Raw genomic sequence first — 22,361 nt, 5'->3', positions numbered from 1 at the left:
ATGGCTTCCCAGGGGAATTCTATCAAAAGTTTAAAGAAGAAACCATACCTATTCTACTAAAGCTGTTTGGAAAGATAGAAAGAGATGGAGTACTTCCAAATTTGTTCTATGAGGCCAGCATCACCTTAATTCCAAAACCAGACAAAGACCCCACCAAAAAGGAGAATTACAGACCAATATCCCTGATGAACATGGATGCAAAAATTCTCAACAAGATACTAGCCAATAGGGGGCAGCCCGGGTGGCTCAGCGGTTTAGCGCCGCCTGCAGCCCGGGGCGTGATCCTGGAGACCCGGGATCGAGTCCCACATCGGGCTCCCTGCATGGAGCCTGCTTCTCCCTCTGCCTGTGTCTCTGCCTCTCTCTCTCTCTCTCTCATAAATAAAAAATAAAATCTTTAAAAAAAAAAAAAAAAAAAAAAAAAAAAAAAAAGATACTAGCCAATAGGATCCAACAATACATTAAGAAAATTATTCACCATGACCAAGTAGGATTTATCCCCGGGACACAAGGCTGGTTCAACACTCGTAAAACAATCAATGTGATTCATCATATCAGCAAGAGAAAAACCAAGAACCATATGATCCTCTCATTAGATGCAGAGAAAGCATTTGACAAAATACAGCATCCACTCCTGATAAAAACTTTTCAGAGCGTAGGGATAGAGGGAACTTTCCTCGACATCTTAAAAGCCATCTACGAAAAGCCCACAGCAAATATCATTCTCAATGGGGAAGCACTAGGAGCCTTTCCCCTAAGATCAGGAACAAGACAGGGATGTCCACTCTCACCACTGCTATTCAACATAGTACTGGAAGTCCTAGCCTCAGCAATCAGACAACAAAAAGACATTAAAGGCATTCAAATTGGCAAAGAAGAAGTCAAACTCTCCCTCTTCGCCGATGACATGATACTCTACATAGAAAACCCAAAAGCGGGATCCCTGGGTGGCACAGCGGTTTGGCGCCTGCCTTTGGCCCAGGGCGCGATCCTGGAGACCCGGGATCGAATCCCACGTCAGGCTCCCAGTGCGTGGAGCCTGCTTCTCCCTCTGCCTGTGTCTCTGCCTCTCTCTCTCTCTGTGACTATCATAAATAAATAAAAAATTAAAAAAAAAAAAAAAAAGAAAACCCAAAAGCCTCCACCCCAAGATTGCTAGAACTCATACAGCAATTTGGTAGCGTGGCAGGATACAAAGTCAATGCCCAGAAATCAATGGCATTTCTATACACTAACAATGAAACTGAAGAAAGAGAAATTAAGGAGTCAATCCCATTTACAATTGCACCCAAAAGCATAAGATACCTAGGAATAAACCTAACCAAAGAGGTAAAGGATCGGGATCCCTGGGTGGCGCAGCGGATTAGCTCCTGCCTTTGGCCCAGGGCGCGATCCTGGAGATCCGGGATCAAATCCCACGTCGGGCTCCGGTGCATGGAGCCTGCTTCTCCCTCTGCCTGTGTCTCTGCCTCTCTCTCTCACTGTGTTCCTATCATAAATAAATAAAAATTAAAAAAAAAAAGAGGTAAAGGATCTATACCCTAAAAACTATAGAACACTTCTGAAAGAAATTGAGGAAGACACAAAGAGATGGAAAAATATTCCATGCTCATGGATTGGCAGAATTAATATTGTGAAAATGTCAATGTTACCCAGGGCAATTTACACGTTTAATGCAATCCCTATCAAAATACCATGGACTTTCTTCAAAGAGTTAGAACAAATTATTTTAAGATTTGTGTGGAATCAGAAAAGACCCCGAATAGGCAGGGGAATTTTAAAAAAGAAAACCATATCTGGGGGCATCACAATGCCAGATTTCAGGTTGGACTACAAAGCTGTGGTCATCAAGACAGTGTGGTACTGGCACAAAAACAGACACATAGATCAATGGAACAGAGTAGAGAACCCAGAAGTGGACCCTGAACTTTATGGTCAACTAATATTCGATAAAGGAGGAAAGACTATTCGCTGGAAGAAAGACAGTCTCTTCAATAAATGGTGCTGGGAAAATTGGACATCCACATGCAGAAGAATGAAACTAGACCACTCTCTTGCACCATACACAAAGATAAACTCAAAATGGATGAAAGATCTAAATGTGAGACAAGAGTCCATCAAAATCCTAGAGGAGAACACAGGCAACACCCTTTTTGAACTCAGCCACAGTAACTTCTTGCAAGATTCATCCAGGAATGCAAAAGAAACAAAAGCAAAAATGAACTATTGGCACTTCATCAAGATAAGAAGCTTTTGCACAGCAAAGGATACAGTCAACAAAACTAAAAGACAACCTACAGAATGGGAGAAGATATTTGCAAATGACGTATCAGATAAAGGGCTAGTTTCCAAGATCTATAAAGAACTTATTAAACTCAACACCAAAGAAACAAACAACCCAATCATGAAATGGGCAAAAGACATGAACAGAAATCTCACAGACGAAGACATAGACATGGCCAACATGCACATGAGAAAATGCTCTGCATCACTGGCCATCAGGGAAATACAAATCAAAACCACAATGAGATTCCACCTCACCCCAGTGAGAATGGGGAAAATTAACAAGGCAGGAAACCACAAATGTTGGAGAGAATGCGGAGAAAAGGGAACCCTCTTACACTGTTGGTGGGAATGTGAACTGGTGCAGCCACTCTGGAAAACTGTGTGGAGGTTCCTCAAAGAGTTAAAAATAGACCTGCCCTACAACCCAGCAATTGCACTGTTGGGGATTTACCCCAAAGATACAGATGCAATGAAACGCGGGGACACCTGCACCCTGATGTTTCTAGCAGCAATGTCCACAATAGCCAAACTGTGGAAGTAAAACGTGGATCTTGAAGGCATTATGCTAATAGACATAATAGACATAAAACAGAGAAAGATGAATACTGTACGTTCTAACTTACATGGAACCTAAAAAAAACCAAAATAACCTCACCACACCAAACTCATAGGAGTTTCTATGAGATCTGACTTGCAGTTACCAGAGGCAAAGGGTTGGGGGAGGAGGAATTGGAAGAAGCCGGCCTAAGGTACAGACTTCCAGTTATAAATAAGTACTAGAGGTGTGATGTACAACATGATGACTGTGGCTAACACTGCTGTATGATATGTAGGAATGTTGTTAAGAGAATAAATTCTAAGAGTTCTCAACAAAAAGAGAATTTTTTTTCTTTTTTCTTATTTCTTTCCTTTATACTGTACCTAAATGAGATGATGGATGTCAGCTGAACCTATTATGGTAATCGTTTCACAATATATCATGCTGTAGGTCTTAAACTTGTATAGTGATGTATGTCAATTATTTCTCAGTCAAACTAGAAGAAAAAAAGTAGATACTATAATTATCCCAATTTTACAGATGAGAGAACTAAGGCAAAACTGTTTAAGCAATTTGCCAAAGATACTGAACTCTCAACCATCACTAGATTTCCTCATGACTAAGCAAGATAATATATACACATGAAGGATACCAAAGCAGTAGCAATTTTACTACTGAAGACTTCTACCAAAGTGCTCACAGGTTCCTTAAATTTTATTTTGAACCTTGATGACAATTTTCTAAGTCTACAATATTACAGATTTGAATGATTACTTGAATTTCATGATAAATGTAGTGGCCTTGGTTTATTCTTGATGACTGTATCCCATCTCTAACGTTTTCCATTTGTTTCACTTCTGGGAATTTAGTGACATATTTGTCACTGTCTCCTTCTCCCTCTCAGAATTGTTCAAAACTACCAACCCACACCATACACAAATTGTATATTTGAACAAACATGATAAAGATATTTGAACAATATGAGGTTAAGCAGTTTATTTAACCAAGGCTCTTTGAGGGATAGTAAAGCTGGCATTGTTTAAAAATAACAATAAATTGTTGGGGCAGTTTAATGAAGGTGTAGACTTTATGTCACAGTAGAAGCTTTAACTCATTTCTTTGTTGAAACTTTTTCTAGAAATGAGAGCTAGAAATATATTCTCTAGCATATATACTGATACTCCTATTTGGACACCAGGTACACTTAATTAAACATAATATAAAACACTCATAGATTTACCTTCTATTCATAACCACACAAATAGAGAAAGTACCTGTGAATAGATTAGAAATTGTCACTTATAACTAATTATCATACAACATAATTTTGATTATTCCTAACAATAAATAGGAATTTAACTTCTTTTATTATATGGGGGGGGTTGGTTGAACAATAAAATGTGCTCTTTTATAGTTACTGTTTATAGTATATAGTCTATTTAGTACTACCTTCTCTTCAAAACAGAAAAGAAAAAATATTACATGATGTTCTTTCATGTGTCTGTCTTCATTTATAGGGGCACCTGGGTGGTTCAGTTGGTTAAGCATCTGCCTTTGGTGCAGGTCGTGATCCTGGAGTCCTGAGATCCAGCCCTTTGCGCTCCTTGCTGCTCGGGGAGCCTGCTTCTCCCTCTCCCTCTGCTTGCTGCTCCCCCTGTTTGTTCTCTCTCTCTCTCTCTCTCTTTCTGTCAAGTAAATAAATACAATCTTTTTTTTTAAAAGTCTTATAGAATAGTTTAAAAACCAAGTTCAGGGGCTCCCTGGGTTGCTCAGTGGTTTAGCGCCTGCCTTTGGTCCAGGGTGTAATCCTGGAGTCCTGGGATGGAGTCCCATGTCAGGCTCCCTGCATGGAGCCTGCTTCTCCCTCTGCCTGTGTGTCTGCCTCTCTCTCTGTGTGTCTCTCATGAATAAATAAATAAAATCTTAAAAAAAAAAAAAACAAGTTCAGTGCGGTTTTGTTCATGCATAACCGAGAAAGACATATGTTAGGTTTATATTGCTAAATGTCAGGCATATATTTCCTAAGGAGTTAAAGGTGAAGTAATATACCCTTAAACTTGACATTAAGATATCTGATGTTAGATTACATGAAAGTAATACTTTTTTATATTACTAAAAGGCAAACTTTTCCAGTTATATATTGCAGAAAGAATAATAGAATATTTCTCTTACACTGCAGAATAAGAATCGTCAGCTAAGATGCAATTGCAATAATTATTACTGATGAGGATGCTAAAAACAGAAATAGCATTACTTGCTGACAGATCGCAGGTGGATTGTGGGTTACTAGAAGCAACAAAAATTACATTTCCACTTGAATAGCAAACTTGCTATGGAAATCTCTGAGAAATGAATAGATTGACTCACTGTAATCTCATTCACACAAAATATTGTGTGAATGAGCTGAATTGCTAATTTTTATAGTTATATCTATAAATGTAATTATTTATAAATGTTTTAAAAACTAAATTCTAGGGATACCTGGGTGGCTCAGTGTTTGAGTGTCTACCTTTGGCTCAAGGTGTGAACCCAGGATATGGGGGATCGGGATTGAGTCCCACATTGGGCTCCCCAAGGGGAGCTTGCTTCTCCCTCTCTGTCTCCCCCTCTGTATGCCTCTCATGAATAAATAAATAAAATCTTTAAAAAAAAACCTAAATTCTAAATGAATACACTCTTTCATGCTCAAGAATGTTACTGATCACATATTTTGAGAGTTTTCTCTCCAAATACCCTGTGTATTTACTCATTCAACTAGGTTTATTAATTGCTTATTGCAGGCCTAACATTTCTTTTTAGCCTGAGGATACAAAAATGCCTAAAACAGCCACTGTTCTCAGGAAGCCTAGTATGGTTGGGAGATAAAAACACAACAGAATAGCAAGTAATGCAGGTAACAATAAGATAAATGTAGGCATGCAAAACTGCTCAGGCCACATAGAGAGTAGATAAATCATCATACTTAATGTTAGAAATTAGCCAAGGAAAGGAGAGGCTGTTAGGGAGATTTGTAGGAGTTGCACCTGAGGATTAGCTGATAAATTGGTATCAGCTAGATAAAAGCATTTATGAGAAATGGGGCAGGGAATATTTCAGGTAGAAATACATACCAAAGCAAAGACAGAAGGATAAAAAAGTTCACTGCATGCTGGGTAAACTCCAAGCAGTGTGGAGTGATGTAAGCATAAAATAAAATGCAAGTCACAACAGTGGAACTTCCAGTTCTAAGATGGAAGTGGAAGTTGGCATTTTACTTATTCTATTCCTGGAAGTCATCCAAGTAGAATGAGGAGGAAGAAAAACAAAATACAATCTCATTTTCAAAGCAAAATCTTGGGACAGCTAAGTCCTAGGTGAAACTGAAGAAAAGGCTGACAAAAATTACTGTAGAAGAGATGGGGATATATTCAAGAGGAAGCAGGGAGGATGCCTTGGCTGTAGATCTCCAAAAGAACCAGCAAAATCCAATTCTCATTGGAAGAGGGCACACTTTTATGTGAAAAACTAACTTCCTTATTTGCAATGTTGAAAACCAATAGTAGACAATGGTTATAATGTTTCTCTGGGCCAGGTTTGGGTATGAAACCCAGAGGGTCTGATCTGGAGATGATGAAAATAAATTCGTATATGAAGACAGAAAGCGTAGTAGCTAAAGAAAAAAGAAAACAGAAGAAAATTAAAAAAGAAACGTTATGGGGCAATAGGGGATAGGAACAATTTACACTAAGGAGAAATAAAATATAAATAACATCCCTCCTGCTCTCCTCCCAGAAAAATATTAGGTCAAAAGAAAATTTTAGATAGGGTGGAACATGGTGCTGGCCATTTCTCCACATGAATCTCCTTTATTTACCAAGTCCAGAACAAAACTCATTTAAAGATGAGAAATTAAAATATTATAAGCATAGGATCTATATAAAAATATTATCATGCATGAAGATAAAAGGAGAAGAAAAAGAAGTAGCCAATAATGATCATAAACCAGAAAAACGATACCACAAAGAATAAAATAGTCAACCACAACCTTAAAGAAGCAAACTGACTTCTATGAAGCAATAGATCTAAGCAAAGATAGATAAAAGAACTCGGAGAAGGAATGAGGAAATAATAGGAAGAAAGAAATGTTAATAGCAGAGGTGAGGAAGTAAGTGAGAGAAGCTGAACAACATAAAAGAGTTTAAAAAGGTTAGGAAGAAGATAGTATGTATGGAAGACAGTCAAGAGAGACAATCTATAAATCATTGATGTTCCTATAGAAGAAAAATAAAATAATGTAAATAAGCAAATAATTTGAGATTCTAATTCAAGACAACTTTTTTGAAAAAATTAAATCTGAATTTACCTATGAAAGGGTTCCCCACGCTCCAGAGAAACTTGACTCAGAATGTTCAATACCAAGGTATTCTAATGAAGTTATGGATATGAAGGTTGAAAAGATTAGGTTACTCATAAGAGGAAAAATATCAGACTGAGTTCAGACTTCTGTAGAGACAGAAACACTTAACTAAAAAAAAAAAAAAAAAAAAAAAAAAAGACAATTGATGATACACACCTAAAAAAAAAAATCCCTTACAAAGAGTGATGATCTAAAAAAAATTCCTTACAAAGAGAGGTGATCTAGTAATTTTATTTCTAGGCACTCTAGTATACACATACAAAGGCAAAAAAAAAAATTTAAACAAGCAAGAACTCAAGGAATCTTGTTTTCTTGAGTCCTTTTTTGGGGAATCCACAAAACAGAACCTCATTAACTAAAAGATAACTTAAGAAACTACAGCAAAATAAACACTGACTATATTTTACGATAGAACTAATATCAAAATAAACACACAGCTGAGGGGGTCAGAAGAGAACATAACTGCCCTCATGCCTTAGAAATAGCAAAATAACAAAAACTGAGACAAGAGGATGAGAGAAGTGTAACAATGCTGATTGCTTCAGTTATAACAGCAAATGATATCATGTAAAGCAAATCATGAGAAAGTAGGAATAGTTATATAAATACCAGGGAAGGTGAATATTAAGGTACAACACAGTAGAATGAAGAAGGATTCAGTGTTAATAAAAGTTATAATTGAGAAAGCTAATATAATCATAACTTGAACACATCAAAGAAATAACTGAAAACAAAGTAAATACCATGAGAAATGCAAGACAAAGTGAGTTAAAAACTTAATTATGGTGGGAGATTCAATAGACCCCACTTACAACTTGATTTATCTAGCAAATAAAAAATAAGGACAAAGGAATTAAATAATAGAAGTAATAATCCTAATTTAATAGATTTATGGGTCTTTAAGTTTCTCTAAAAGATAATATGGTTTTCCTTTTTATGTCAGCATAACATTTAGAAAAACCAATCAGATGCTTGGTCACAAACTGATAATAAAATAAACCAATAACATAAGCCAATGACATTAGAAAAGTCATAAGCCAATGATTTTAGAAAAGTCTCTTCTATTTGGAAATTAAGAAGTACCATCACTGCTGAAAACATTCATATTAAAAATGGAATTTTAAAGGAAATCATAACCTTTATATAATACAATGAAATGGAGAACTTTCCATACTGTATCTACAAGAAATGGAAAATGTTATTCAAGGAAAATCTATTGCTTTAAATGTTTTCATTATTAAAATAGAATTTTTCTATATACATTTATATTTATGCAAATATATAAATATATTCACACAATATTATTTGCCAATAAAGAGCTTCTCAAAATTAAAAATTATTAACAACGAGTCAATGTGCACAATGTCATATAAAAGACTTGCAGATCTAGCAGCAATTTCTATAAAAAATGAGATTGGAGCAAGTAAGCTTTGGCTCTCAAAAGAATTCTATTTCCTAGAAAAGAAGATGGGTAGGTATTTATAGAAAATTAGTATCCTGCTTGGCTCAGTTGGTTAAGCATCTTGATTTCACCCCAGGTCATGATCTCAGGGTCCTGGGATCAAGCCCCGCATTGGGCTTGAGCTCAGGGCAGAGTCAGCATTCTCTTTCTCCCTCTCCCTTTGTCCCTCCCCTCTGCTTTCTCTAAATAAGTAAATAAATAATATCTTAAAAGAAAAAAAAAAGAAATTTACTGTCTTACTGACTTAAGTTCCTAATTATTGTGAGTAAAAGTTCACATTTTCTATTTATTTATAGAAAATAACATTTTTTTATTATTGAAAAGTAATACACTGAATTTTAGAAGTTTGCTTGAGGGCAGCCTGGGTGGCTCAGCAGTTTAGCGCCACCTTCAGCCCAGGGTGTGACCCCGGGAACCCGCGATAGAGTCCCATGTTGGGCTCCCTGCATGGAGCCTGCTTCTCCCTCTGCCTGTGTATCTGCCTCTGTGTGTGTGTGTGTGTGTGTGTGTGTGTGTCTTCAATAAATAAATAAATAAAATAATAAATAATAAAAATAAATAATAAATAAATAACCTTTAAGAGAAAAGAATTTTAAAAGTTTGCTTGAGAATGAAGCAGCTAGCTTCTAGACTTGAGGTGGCTTGGTAACAGAACTTCAGTTTTGTTTGGTCTCAACCCAGGCTATGTTCTTTGGGCCCTATGTAGGGTTTGCTGATGAGTAAACCTATCATGGTGTATCTACACTCCCTTTTTCAAGAATCGTTTAAAGCAAAGACATATAAGACAATTCTGATCTTGAGGTTGAAGCAGAATCTGATGGCAGGTGGCAGGTGGGGGTGGGGGGGACTCTGGAAAATGCTTTCCTCCTTGTGAAAAAGAGATGCTTGGAAGGGTGTTAGGAGGGTGCAGAGAATTCCTCTTTCTTTCAAAATTATCATGCTTAAGTGCTTAAATCAACCAATCCTATAACTGCTCTGCATCCAGGATAGGTTCTAAATACTACAAATTCGCATCTCCTCCTGACATGGGGTCTTTGGTAAGATTTTAAAAAGAAACCAACATACATTTTCTTAACAAAACAATGCATGGGAGTCATACTTTAGTAAAGTCACAGCAAAAATTTAACAACAAAAAACAAACCTCATTTAGGATGAGGTTGGGAGGCCAACAGGGGGAGCTCTTAGCTCCCAGTTACCTAGCACCAGTTACCAACTGCACACCCAACAGGAACAGATGGACGCTGCAAGTTCTTACTACTTTACCATCCCAGCCAGAGGAAGGAAGATTTCTTCTTTCCCTGGAAACAGCCTAGCCAATGAAAAGCTGCTGTAATCAAATTCCCAGTTCACGTCAGTGGAATTTTTAGTTTATAACAGTCCCTCCCAACTCCCCACTTTCCCCTACTGATAACGCACTCCTCCCCTTTGTTCTCCGTAACTGCCCATGGTTTTGCTGCAGCTTGCTTGTCCTGGATTGCCATTCTCTGCTATTCCTAAATGAACCCACCTTCTTCTGACAAAATGACTGGCAGTTGTATTTTTAAGGTTAACAGGTAATAAGAATTATACAAAGGGCCTGTTTTGTCTACTGGTTATTTACTTAGCAAGGCCTGAAGCCCCTACCCTATTCTGCCTTCAATTTTATTGAGGAGAAAATTAGATGGAAACATTTGACTGAGAGCCAGACACGGGGTTTCAAAGATTAAGAAACTATGGGGGTTGGGGGATGGTATTAAAGAAAAAAATAATCTAGATATCTAGAAGTAGCAGCCAATATTTATTGAGCACTTACCATGAGCCTGACACCATTCTATGCACTTCACTTGTTTTCATTTAATCCACACAGCAACTTTATGAAGAAGGTACTGGTACTCTCCCATCTTAAAGTTGAGGAATCTGAAGCACAAAAAATGAAATTGGCCCAAGGTCACACAGTTAATTTGGGGCGGGGGGGGGGGTAGCATTTATGTATAGGCATCCTTACCTCAGATGTAAGCATGTCTCTAAACACTTTCCTCTATTGACATTTAATTCAACGGTGTTTCTATATGGAGATTCAATGGGAAAAGTCCATCTTCTGGGATCCATTTGATGTGAGACCTCCTTTTAAAGCATAATTCCTGGGGATCCCTGGGTGGCTCAGTGGTTTAGCACCTGCCTTCGGCCCAGGGCGTGATCCTGGAGTCCTGGGATTGAGTCCCACGTCAGGCTCCCGACATGGAGCCTGCTTCTCCCTCTGCCTGTGTCTCTGCCTCTCTCTCTCTCTATGTCCATCATTAAATAAATAAATAAATAAATAAATAAATAAATAAACAAACAAACAAATCTTTAAAAAATAAATAAATAAAGCATAATTCCTGTGTATTAGCCAACTCCTTATGTTTTTCTCTCTTACTAAAGATGAACATTTGGGATTGCTGAACAGTGTGGTGCAGTGTCTAAATATGCCCAAATCAAAGCATTAGCCTAAAAAATTTTAAGAATTTAACATTCATCCTTCTTACATACAGTCTATCAGATTTGATTTTTATACAAAAATAAATTAGATGAACTCAATTCAATGTCTGATGTAAATATGCAAGCTCAAAATCACTTTATCCTGAAATATCTAAATAATTTATACAAAGAAAAGTATGTTTCTTTTCTACTGGGTCTTCTGGATAATTGCTTCATTTTTTTTCCCTCAATACTTAGATATGCACTGTCCAATTTGGGGGCTAGTCAGCTCTTTTAATGTGGCTGGTCCGAACTGAGATTCACTGTAATTGTATAATACAAACCAGATTTAGAAAACTTAACATGAAAAATAATGTAAAACATTTCATTAATAATTTTTATATTAATGTCATGTCAAAATGATATTGGGTTAAATTAAATGTATCAAAGTATTGTCAAAATTATTTTTTCTGTATCTTTTTATTTTTATTTTATGTTTTTTTAAAGATTTTATTTATTTATTCATGAGAAACAGAGAGAGAGAGAAGGAGAAGCAGAGACACAGGCAGAGGGAGAAGCAGGCTCCATGCAGGGAACCTGATGTGGGACTCGATCCCCGGACCCCAGGATCAGTCCCTGGGCTGAAAGCAGGCGCTAAACCACTGAGCCACCCAGGGATCCCCTCTTTTTCCTTTTAATGTGGTTACTAGAAAATTTTAAATTATAAACATCGCTCACATTATCTTTTGTTGGAAAGTGATGATTTAAACATTGCCCTAATAACATGCTTGATAAAAATTCAGAAATCTGATAAATGCCTAAATAGAAACAGTTGGCTCCTTTCTACAGCATAATAACATTTTTTGGTGAATGAATCCTTGATTTTAATAGTTCTTCAATATATGATAACATTATATTTTATCAACTCCTATGTGAGGTCAATAAATTCTTAACATATTTTTTAGCTGATTGCCCTTGAGAAGCAAAATGTTTTAGAAATTTCATTAGCATTTCTTTAGGTAGTCACTCTAAATGATTATAAAATAGTATCTTAAACACTAGAAACATTTGAATTCTCTACTCACTTCATTATTTACATGAATATTTGCTTTTTTTCCCCTAAATTTATATATGCTCTGCCTGAAGTAAATATACTTTTGTATTCATCTATTTCACTGGTATAGACATATCTGGTTGTTACGGGAATTACTGGCTTACTTTTGGTGGAGGAAAAAAAAAAGAACCTGTGTGGAAAGAAAATTGTTCACAGGCTAGTTTATACTAAGGTAATAAATCAGGAGAGTGTCTGTACCTTTATCATATTTTGATTTTTATAGATTAATTGACAAAAGCAGGTCTTTAATCAGGATAGGGTCTCTTCCAATTATAAGTTTATACTGACCCCTACAGGTTATTTTGTGTGTTCCTGGCTTACTACATTTAGAATTTAATTATTTTAGGATTAAAATCATAAAATACTTTTCATAGATGCTTTCTGTCCTTGTATGGTACAATATAAACTATGCATAAATTTTATTCGTCCTTTAAGACAATTGATTTTGGGGGATATAAGTTTGTTTTGATAGTCTACCCTGAGCTCACATGGTGCTACAACAGATAAGACCACGGATATTATTTGATCCTCTCAACTCTTAAAAGTTGATATATTACTAATAAGGATTCTGAGATTCTGCAAAGTCAAGTACCTTTACTAAAGGTATTTTCACAACTTATGTTGAAAGCATAATTTGAAACACAGACCCTGAAAGGAGGGGTGGGCCTAAATGACATCAACAATCAAAGAGAAGTTAAAGACTAAGCTAATAGCTTATCTCCACTTGGTAATTTTTCCAGTGTTAAATTTTTTTGATCTGTATTAAAGACTCTTCTAACTCTACAACATTTTTCTTTGGATATCCACTTCAATCCTGTATCTTTGTTAAAAAGACTTCGGTAGCACCATTTTAAAGCGGAGCCAGAGCAGCCATTTGAGGGGAAGGTGCCTTCACATCCTGTTTCTCTAACCTTCGAACTGGGCCAAACCGTCTTTATTTGCAAGAAATCAGCAAAGAGGAGAACATCCTGTTTGAAAAGACTAATAAAAGTGAATTTTTGCCTACTGACCACTCCGCCTGACCCATCCATGAAGTGCAAATCTAGCCCTACTTGTCAGCACCAATGAACTCTTATTTTTATTTTATTATTATTATTTTTAGAAAGGGTCTGAGGAGCTGCCCATCTTTTTTTTTTTTTCTTAAAGAGGTTATTTATTTATTCATGAGAGACACAGGCACAGGGAGAAGCAGGCTCCATGCAGGGAGCCCGAGGTGGGATTCGATCCCAGGACCCCGGGGTCACAACCTGGGCCCAAGGCAGGTGCTCAGCCCCTGAGCCCCCAGGGCTGCCCTGAACTCTCCTTTTAAACGATTTACCCCCATCTTCCTCTTTTTCCCCCCATGAAAATCCTGTCAACCTCCTGAAATCCGAACACTGCTTGGGATTCTACTTCAGTCTGCGCACCCTGGGAAATGCAATTCTTTGATCCCCGCTGAGCGCTACTTCGTGTGCATCCCCCGGAGGTGATGCAAAGGAAGGTCCTCACTTAATCTGCAAGGATTTCCGAATGTCTCCTGAACAGCTCCCGACCTTCAATACACATCAACGCGAGGTCTCCTAGGATCCGTGTTAGGTGTCTTTTCACCTGTGGTCACATTTGCTGACCATGCCGACTTCCCGGAACATCTTCATGGGACAAGACACTAAAAGGCGTCGTCCACAACCAAAAAGTGACAGGAGGCACTAGGCGGACCCGAACGGAAACCTGCCCCCAGCAGCAGCCTGCAGGAAGCACCTGAGCAGGTAAGCGGGGCACAGAAGACGCAAAAGTGTTAAAAAAAAAGAGAAGTAAGTGGATGAACGGATGGTCCTGGGAGAGAAGGCATTCCTCCAAAAGTAGCGAGAAACTCTCCTGACGGCCGGCGGACAAAATCACCCGCAAGCCTCCGCTCAGAAACATCATGCGAAGGTGAGACGCTTCTCACCTGGATCCCGCTCCGAGGACCGCGGCCTCGAGCTGCAAGAACGCGCATGCGCAATCTCTACGCGACACCCTCCCCGCGCGCCCGCCCGCCACACCCGAACGCAGGCCTCAACGGAAGTGACGCAAAGCTGAGGGGCGGGGTGGGCTCTGCGCCGGAAGTGGCTCGCAGATAGTAAATAAGGCCCGACAGGGTGGAGAGAGGTGGTGTCTCCATCTTGTCGCCGTCGGCTCCCTGTCCGTCGGCGCCGCGGAGATGGGGAACGTCCTGGGGCTGTGCTCCGTGGCGAGCTGGGTAAGGAGGGTTTTCGTGGCCTTCGGGGGGGAGGGGGCGGCGGTGTTTAAGCGTTAAGAGGCGAAGGAGAAGGGAACGCGGGCCGGGCTGGGTGCGGAGCGTCGGTAATGTGGTGCTCCACCCATCTCGTCAGGGAGTGCCTTCCGTCCCTGTTTTCTCCCTGTCTCCCGCGGTCGCGCCGACGCCGCTTTCGGGGCCCCGCGGCTTGTTGCGTCTGAGCGGAGTGCGGGGGCCGCGAGGAGCGGCGGACACGGGAGCTTTGCCCCGAGGGGAGAAGCCGACCGAGCTGCGGCCTCCCTCCCCCACCCCGCCGCCGTCTCCGGTGAAAGCTGCTCCCCTGTTCCTCCAGGTCCCTTTTTGTTGGTGGTTTTTTCCTTGTGTCTGCGTAGGCCGCGTGTCCAGGCGTCTTAGGCCCTTTCCGCGGAGCACCGTGTCTCCTCGTCACGTTGCCGGCGACCTCCGGCTGCGGCGCTGCGGTCCCCGGAGGCCTGCCGGCCTCTTTGTTCTGCGGGGTCGAGGACACTTAGACGCCCGGCAGGTGGGCCAGCCCGGCCGTAGTGCGCGGGCGCTGCTCAGCCCCAGCGCCCTGCTGGGTCCCCTGCCTTCGTGCTACCTCCAAAGGACTGTAGTGCTCAAGTAATCCTACATCTGAGGGTACTCAGTACCTTTTGACCTGAAGCACGCAAATTTCCTTTAATCGGGTGTAGGTCGCATTTTACTTGGATAGCGTCGTCAGAGTGAAACCATTTTTCATTATAACGGTACAGTTTCTTGATTCAGGGGGTGCAAATTTAAGTTAAGATAATCCACACACTCCCCTCCGCATGTAGACAACATACTAACATGACAGTTTTAGTAGTTATTTGTAATTCGGGGCTAGGTATTTGGGTTCACATCATATCTCATTAATCTATGATTTCTAAATTCCACGTCTAACGCTTGGCTGATTTCCCGAATGACTCCATTATATACAGGGCGCAGAATTTTTATTATTTTACAGAGCTCTCCTTTTTTTTTTTTTTTCTTTTCAGAAAGTTCTATTGCTTGAACTATAAATGTTAGATTTTAATAAAGTGATGCCTGGAGGTGGTTACTTCCACCGAGATCATTCTCTTGATTACGTTTATATTTCTTCTGTAGTTGGCCATGAAAACCAGGTATTTTTAATTTCAATTAAAAAAAAAAACTCGAGAGTCTACTTGAGTCTGTTGTTTAATACAAAAGAGTCATGGTGTAATAAATGTATTACAAAATTATAAATGTTAAAACATTGTTTTCTTTTGGGGGGGAAATGTATGAATTATAAAGTCAGATTTTTGTCCATTTATCAAGTAGGCATGTTCTTTGTATATAGTAAAGACGTAAAAGGAAGAATTCATGTGTTCAGTTTTGTTCTCCAGGACCATGATGAACACCATTTTTCCCTCGAACGATTATTGGGGGGGAAGGGGTTAAGAATTTTTTTTATATTTATGTATCATAAATCAGAAAAAAAATCGCTTTAGTGGACAATATGGAAAAATTACATTCCTATTAAAGTTTTTACAACTTAATTCTTCATCTTTATTGACTAGAAAACTGGTAAAATTGACACTGCATTTTAGTCATTGTTAATGACAAGATATATTGGAAAGGTAGTAACAAGCAGACGGTTTTCTTACCTTTCACTAATTAGATCTCTGGCGGATAAGGCTAGGTGGCCAAGGTTGATCTTAAGTGTGCTAGATTATTGTGGCCAGTCTACAAAAGCAATTAACTCTATAGTATGCAATTCTGTCTATATTCCCCCCCCCCCCCTTTCCTTCCTGGTGCTTAGGTGTCTATTCCTGAATTGTTCAATTTTGGTGTAATTTTATAGCAACTAAAGGGGACTTTGCCTATAATATACAAATCCATTTTTTTCAGCAGTCTTAATGATCAATACGCTAATTTAAAGGTTTTTACAAATTTGCTCCCTGAATGGAGCCTGCTTCTCTCTCTGCCTCTCTCTCTCTCTCTGTCATGAATAAATAAAAGCTTTATAAAAAATTTAAAAAATAAAGGTTTTGACAAATTTACAATTAAATTTTGAAAAGTATTCAGGTCATTAAATTAGAACAGTTAAACCACAATTAAATCTTAGTTTTTACTCAGATTTCTTGAGGCCTAATCAACTTTCGTAAATTTTTCTGAGTTAAAACGGCTGTAGAAAATTTCTGAACTAAGAAAACACGAAAAAAATACATGTAGTACTGTTGTATAGAGATTGGAGTTAATTTTTTATTTTAAGATTTTTTGCTAAGTGTCCTAGAATTAGATTGGTCATAATCCTTGGTTCATGTGTGCTCTTTGATCGGTTATTACATTGACCACTTAAACATCTGTGGATCTCCCACCTAATCCTGAAACTACATTACCATCAATTTATGCCTACCTCAGTGCTTTTCTCCACCACAATCTCAACAGTGATGTTAATAACTAGAGTTGATTTTTTTTTTTTTTGAGGTACTGGACCTTATGTACAATAACAATCATTTTTGTTGTTGTTGTTGCCCAAGATGATCTAGTTAAAAAGAAAGAGCTAGTGATTACTGCCTACCTATTTTGTGTCAGCCTCTGCTAGATTTTTGTTTTTTAGTACAATAACTTGGTTTTGCAGAAATGATTCATAGTCACTATGAACAATCAAGCATAGCAGAGTACAAACTTTAAATGTCACAAAAAATATGCTACCACCAATAATACTCCTCTGTCAATACATGACACATGGATGAAAAGACAAAAATATTTTTTAGGAATGGTAGTAGCATGCTAAACATGTATTTTTAAACAAAGCATTAAATCTTATTTTTCTTGGTTTTAACAAAAATAAACGAGTTGCTGAACGTTAGACATTTCTTCATCAGGAGAGTTTGCTAAAAAGATTCATCTAAGGACTTGTTTCTACAGCAGTGGTTCTCAACTGGGCACAGTTTTGCCCCCAAGGGACATTTGGCAATGTCTGCAGGCATTTTTTTTTTTTTTTCATTCAATTTGGGGTAAGAGGTGCTAATAGCATCTAGTAAATAAGAGCCAGAGATACTGCTAAACTTTTGCAACTGCACAGGCTGGCCCCTAGCAACAAAGAATTTTTTGGCCCAAGATATCAATGCCTAGCTTGAGAAATTCTGCTTTATCCTCTTCAGTTGGCCAGAAAAATAAATGGAATGACATTCAAGAGTCTTAACTGCTCTTTAAAAAAGCATTTAAGGGATCCCTGGGTGGCGCAGCGGTTTGGCGCCTCCCTTTGGCCCAGGGCGCGATCCTGGAGACCCGGGATCGAATCCCACGTCGGGCTCCCGGTGCATGGAGCCTGCTTCTCCCTCTGCCTGTGTCTCTGCCTCTCTCTCTCTCTCTGTGACTATCATAAATAAATAAAAAAAAAAAAAGTTTAAAAAAAAAATAAAAAAGCATTTAATAATCCTATTTTTACTCCTACCTTCTGCCTCAGTTATGGATGCTACCTGGTGCCACCAATTCCTGATCTGTTTGAGAATTCTACTCTACATTCCTTTGATGGCTTATATTTTCAATTTTCTAGGCCTTAAAGGGTCAAAAAGAACAGGAGAAAAAATCTGGAAGTCTTTGACCTTTTTTAAGTTCATTCCTAAGTTTGTTCATTTTAAGTCTACTCCTTTTAAAAAGCCTTTTTTTTAAAAAAATTTCATTGATATTTCTAAAGGGAGCGTGGGTAAATTCACATATTCAGTCTGCTACCTTTATCAGAATCTCTTTGTATTATTTTTTTATATGTGACCGTTGTGTTTTATAACCATAATTATCCTAGTTGTTTAGTTTTAGAACTAAACAAGTCATTCTTAAAACATGTTCCCTGGATTCTAGTATCAGCATACCAAGAGTGTTAGGGAAACACTAAGGGCCAGCATTCTGTTTTAATGAACCCTCCAGGTGATTGTGATAACTGCTGCTCTACACTTAAGTAGTTTGAAAGCGCATTGCATTCCTTTTTAACCTTGGCTTCTCCCAGTTTTTTTCATCTTCATGTCCTCTCCTAATTGACTAAATTTTATAATCTGGTGGATTTCTTGAAGAATTCATGGATTTCAGCATGAATTCTTTCATGTATAAAAATATCTCTTAGGTTTTTGAGACATTATTTACCAGTATAATAGTATACCATTTCCTTCAGAACTTAATAGTGTTTTGTCTTGAAACACTGTGGTGTCCACCCCCTCCCAGAACATTTCACATGTTCTGTAGACTTGTTTCCAACTCTACCTGTTATCTGAAGAGTTTTTACTTATCTTTGAAATTAACCATATATGTCTGACTTTAAATCTATCATTTTTTCTCATCTAGAAAATAGTATTCTATTGAAAATATAGATTCACTTCTTCATCTAGGGAAGTTTTTCTTGTATTTTATCTTTGAATATCTTTTTGTTTATTTAGAAGATTCTCTAAGGACACCAGTTACCTTCATGATGATATATTGTCTTTATTTTCTTTCCATATTGTTTTTCTATATTTTTATCTTTCTTTTTTTTTAGTTGATTTAATTTACGTGAAATTCACACTCTGTAATATACAGGTCCGTGAATTTTTGAGAAATCTTGTAGTTATATATAACAACTACAAAACAGCACCTTAAAAAATTCTGTCATTCCCACCTTGGCAACCACTGTTTTTTCAGTCTCCAGAGTTCGTTCTTCCCAGAGTGGCATATGAATAGGATCATACAGCATATGGCCTTTTTGAGTCTGGCTTTTTTTACTGAGTATAATTCATTTGAGATTTATTCATGTTACGTGTATTGGTGGTTTGTTCCTTTTTATTTTTGCATAGTATTCCATTGCTTGCATGTATCACAAGTTACTTTCTATGTATAGGTGAAGGGCATCTCCACATCCTGGTGATAAAAGGGCTACACGCATTTCTGTAAAGGTGCCATAAAGATTTTTTTTGTGTGACTCTTAAATTCTCTTTTGCTTAGGTAAACTATCTAGCAGTGGAATTGCTGAGCAATATGACAAGCACACATTTGATTTCTAAGAAACTACCAAGCTGGTTTTCAAAATAGCTGTACTAATTTTCATTCCTACCAACAAAGAGAGTTCTCAGTACTTGGTGTTATTTGATTATTAGGCATTCCAACGTGTGTGTGGTGGTATCTTATTATGGTTTTAGTGTGCATATCTTTAGTAACTGATGATGTTGAGCACTTTTTCATGTGCTTATTTGCCATCCATGTATTTTTTTTTTTCTTAAAATACTAAAAGAATTTGCTCAGTTTTTTTGGTTGGTTTCTTATTAAGCTTTAAAAGTTCATTATATATTCTAAGTACAAATCATTTATCAGCTACCTGATTCCCCTGTATTAAAGTCTGTGGCTTGTTTTAATTCTCTTCAGGATGTCTTTCAAAGAGCAGAAGTTCTTAATTTTGATGAGGCTTAAGTTTATCAGTTTTCTTTCTTCTGTGGGTCATGCTTTTCATATCATTCCTAAGAAATCCTCAGTTAATTTTGGTATATGGTTTGGTTGTGGCTTAAGCTTTTTTTTTTTTTTTTTTTTTAGATTTTAATTTGTTCATGAGAGAGAGGCAGAAGGAAAAGCAGGCTCTCTGCAGGGAGCCTGCTGCAGGACTGGATCCCAGGATCCCAGGATCATGACCGAAGCCAAAGGCAGACAGATGCTCAACCACTGAGCCACTCACGTGCTCCTTAAGGTTCTTTTAGATAGTTATTTCAGCACTGTTTATTAAAAAGATTATCTTTCCTATATTGATTGTTTTGGTATTTTTATCAAAAATCCTTTTACCATATTTACATAAGTCTATTATGAACTATATTCTATTTCATTTATTTGTGCCCATACTATTGCCTAAACCCCACCCTATTTTGATTACTGTGGCTTTAAAGTTAATCTTGAAGTTAGGTAGTGAGTCTTCCAGTCTTATATTCCAAAATTCTTTGGGCTCGTCTAGTTCCCTTTCCTTTCCATATACATTTTTAAAGCAACTGGTTTATTTCTACCAAACTCCTGCTAGGATTGTGGTTGGAATATGGTTCATTCTATAGATAAGTTTAGAAAGAATTGTCATTTTATAATACTGAGTTTTTCAGTTCATGAGCCCATTTTATTTATCTTCCTGTTTATTTAAGTCATTTAAGTCTTTGATTTATTTCATCAGTGTTTTTTAATTCTCATTTGGTATCTAGTATATATTTTGTTAGATTTATACTTTAGTATTTATACTTTACTAGATTTATACTAGATTTATACTTTAGTATTTCTTTTTGTTGGTTTAATTTCAGTTTTCAGTTATTTGTTGGTGTGCAGGAGTGTGATTATTATATGTGTACTGACTTTGTGTCCTGAGATCTTGTTAAACTCCCTTGTAATTCTAGTAGCATTCTGTATGTTTTTTGGGGTTTTCCAAGTAAGCAACTATTTGTGAATGGAAAAGATTTTTTCCCTCCCTTCTTGTGTATTCTTTTTCTTTCTTGTCTTGTACATAAATATATGTGATGAGAACAGATATCCTTGGATATGTTTGGAGCCATAGGGGATATCAGACTTTCACCATGAAGTATGGATGACAGTATAGATTTTTTTGTAAATGCACTTCATCAAGTTGAGGATATTGTGTTCTTTGTAGAAAGTTTTGTTCAATTTATCAAAAATGACCGTTGAATTTTGTCAAGTGATTTTCCTGTATTCATTGAGATGACTGTAAATGGTTTTTCTTTAGTTTGTGAATATGATGAATTGCATTGATTGATATTCAAAAGCTAAATCAGCCTGTTTTCCCTGACTAAACCCTACCTGGTCACAATATCTTATTATTTTTAAAGTCGTCTTTAGGGGCACCTGAGTAGCTCAGTCAGTTGAGCATCTGACTCTTGATTTTGGCTTAGGTCATGATCTTAGATCGTGAGCATAGAGCCTACTTAAGATTCTTTCTGTCCCTCATTCTCTGGCCCTCAGTCCCCTCCCCCACTTGTATCCTTGTGCTCTCTCTCAAAAAAAAAAAAAAAAAGGAGGTGGGGGGCTTTCTTTGCAGTATTAGATTCATAGAAAACTTGAAAGATACAAAGATTTCCTGTATATCCCCTGAGCCAACCCATGGGTAGCCTCCTTCATTATCATATCCCCCACCGGAGTGTGTGGGAGGGTATATTTGTTAAAATTAATTAATCTTTGTTGGCATATCATAATCACCCAAAGTTTATAGTTTACATTATGGTTCACCCTTGTTGTTGGACATTCTGTGAGTTTGGGCAAATGTTTAATAACATGTATCCACCATTATAGTAGCATACAGAATATTTCCAGTGCTCTTAAAATCCTGTGTGCCTTGCCTATTCATCCCTGTACCCACTCCAGTCACTGATACTGTCTCCATGGTTTAGCCTTTTCCAGAATTTCATACAGTCGTAATCCTACAAGATGTAGTTTTTTTCACATTGTTTTAAGTTGATAGTACTCATTTAAGATTTTTCCAGGTCTTTTCATGGCTTGAGAACTCCTTTGTTTTCAGCACTAATACACCATTATTTAGATGTACCACAGTTTATTTGTTCATTAACCTACTGAAGGACATCTTGGTTGCTTCCAAGTTTGGGTAGTTAGGAATAAAGCTGCTGTAAACATTCGAGTGCAGGTTTTAGTGTGTACGTGAGGTTTTCTTGGTACTTAACTGGATTGTATTGGTAAACATCTGTTTAGTTTTATAAGAAACTGTCAAGCTGTCTTTCAAAGTGGTTGTACCGTTTTCCTACCAGCAGTGTATGAGAATCACTGTTGATCCATATGCTCATCAGCATTTGGTATTATCAGTGTTTTGGATTTTAGCCTTCCTAATAGGCATATAGTGATATCTTATATTAACACACATTTCTCATAAACATGAAATATGTGGAACATCTTTTC

At 37.7% G+C, this 22,361-nt stretch overlaps 2 protein-coding genes across 9 annotated transcripts in view; one reads left to right on the top strand and one right to left on the bottom strand.

Annotated features, from left to right (window-relative positions):
• Positions 1-14,235, bottom strand: part of PKIB (cAMP-dependent protein kinase inhibitor beta) — a 196,969-nt gene extending 182,734 nt beyond the window's left edge. For 3 of the 8 annotated variants that reach the window (XM_041741857.1, XM_041741897.1, XM_041741903.1), the window contains exons 1-2: positions 13,721-14,099; positions 10,475-10,578 (exon numbers count right to left, since the gene is read on the bottom strand). The gene's annotated coding sequence lies outside the window, so the exon portion shown is untranslated. Of the gene's footprint in view, positions 1-10,474; positions 10,579-10,666; positions 10,807-13,638; positions 13,654-13,720; positions 14,100-14,159 lie in introns of those variants that run through there. The other 5 variants (XM_041741873.1, XM_041741912.1, XM_041741881.1 and 2 more) reach the window with 4 other exon arrangements.
• A 65-nt stretch (positions 14,236-14,300) lies between these two features.
• Positions 14,301-22,361, top strand: part of SERINC1 (serine incorporator 1) — a 33,479-nt gene continuing 25,418 nt past the window's right edge. The window contains exon 1 of the mRNA XM_041741835.1: positions 14,301-14,450. Within this exon, the coding sequence (XP_041597769.1) occupies positions 14,412-14,450 (39 nt within the window). The 5' untranslated portion in view covers positions 14,301-14,411. The remainder of the gene's footprint in view (positions 14,451-22,361) is intronic.

This window comes from Vulpes lagopus, chromosome 2 (genome assembly GCF_018345385.1).
Source record: "Vulpes lagopus strain Blue_001 chromosome 2, ASM1834538v1, whole genome shotgun sequence".
Classification (NCBI taxonomy): domain Eukaryota; kingdom Metazoa; phylum Chordata; class Mammalia; order Carnivora; family Canidae; genus Vulpes; species Vulpes lagopus.
The sequence above is the reverse complement of the archived record's forward strand: the minus strand, read 5'-3'. Positions and strand labels throughout refer to the sequence as shown.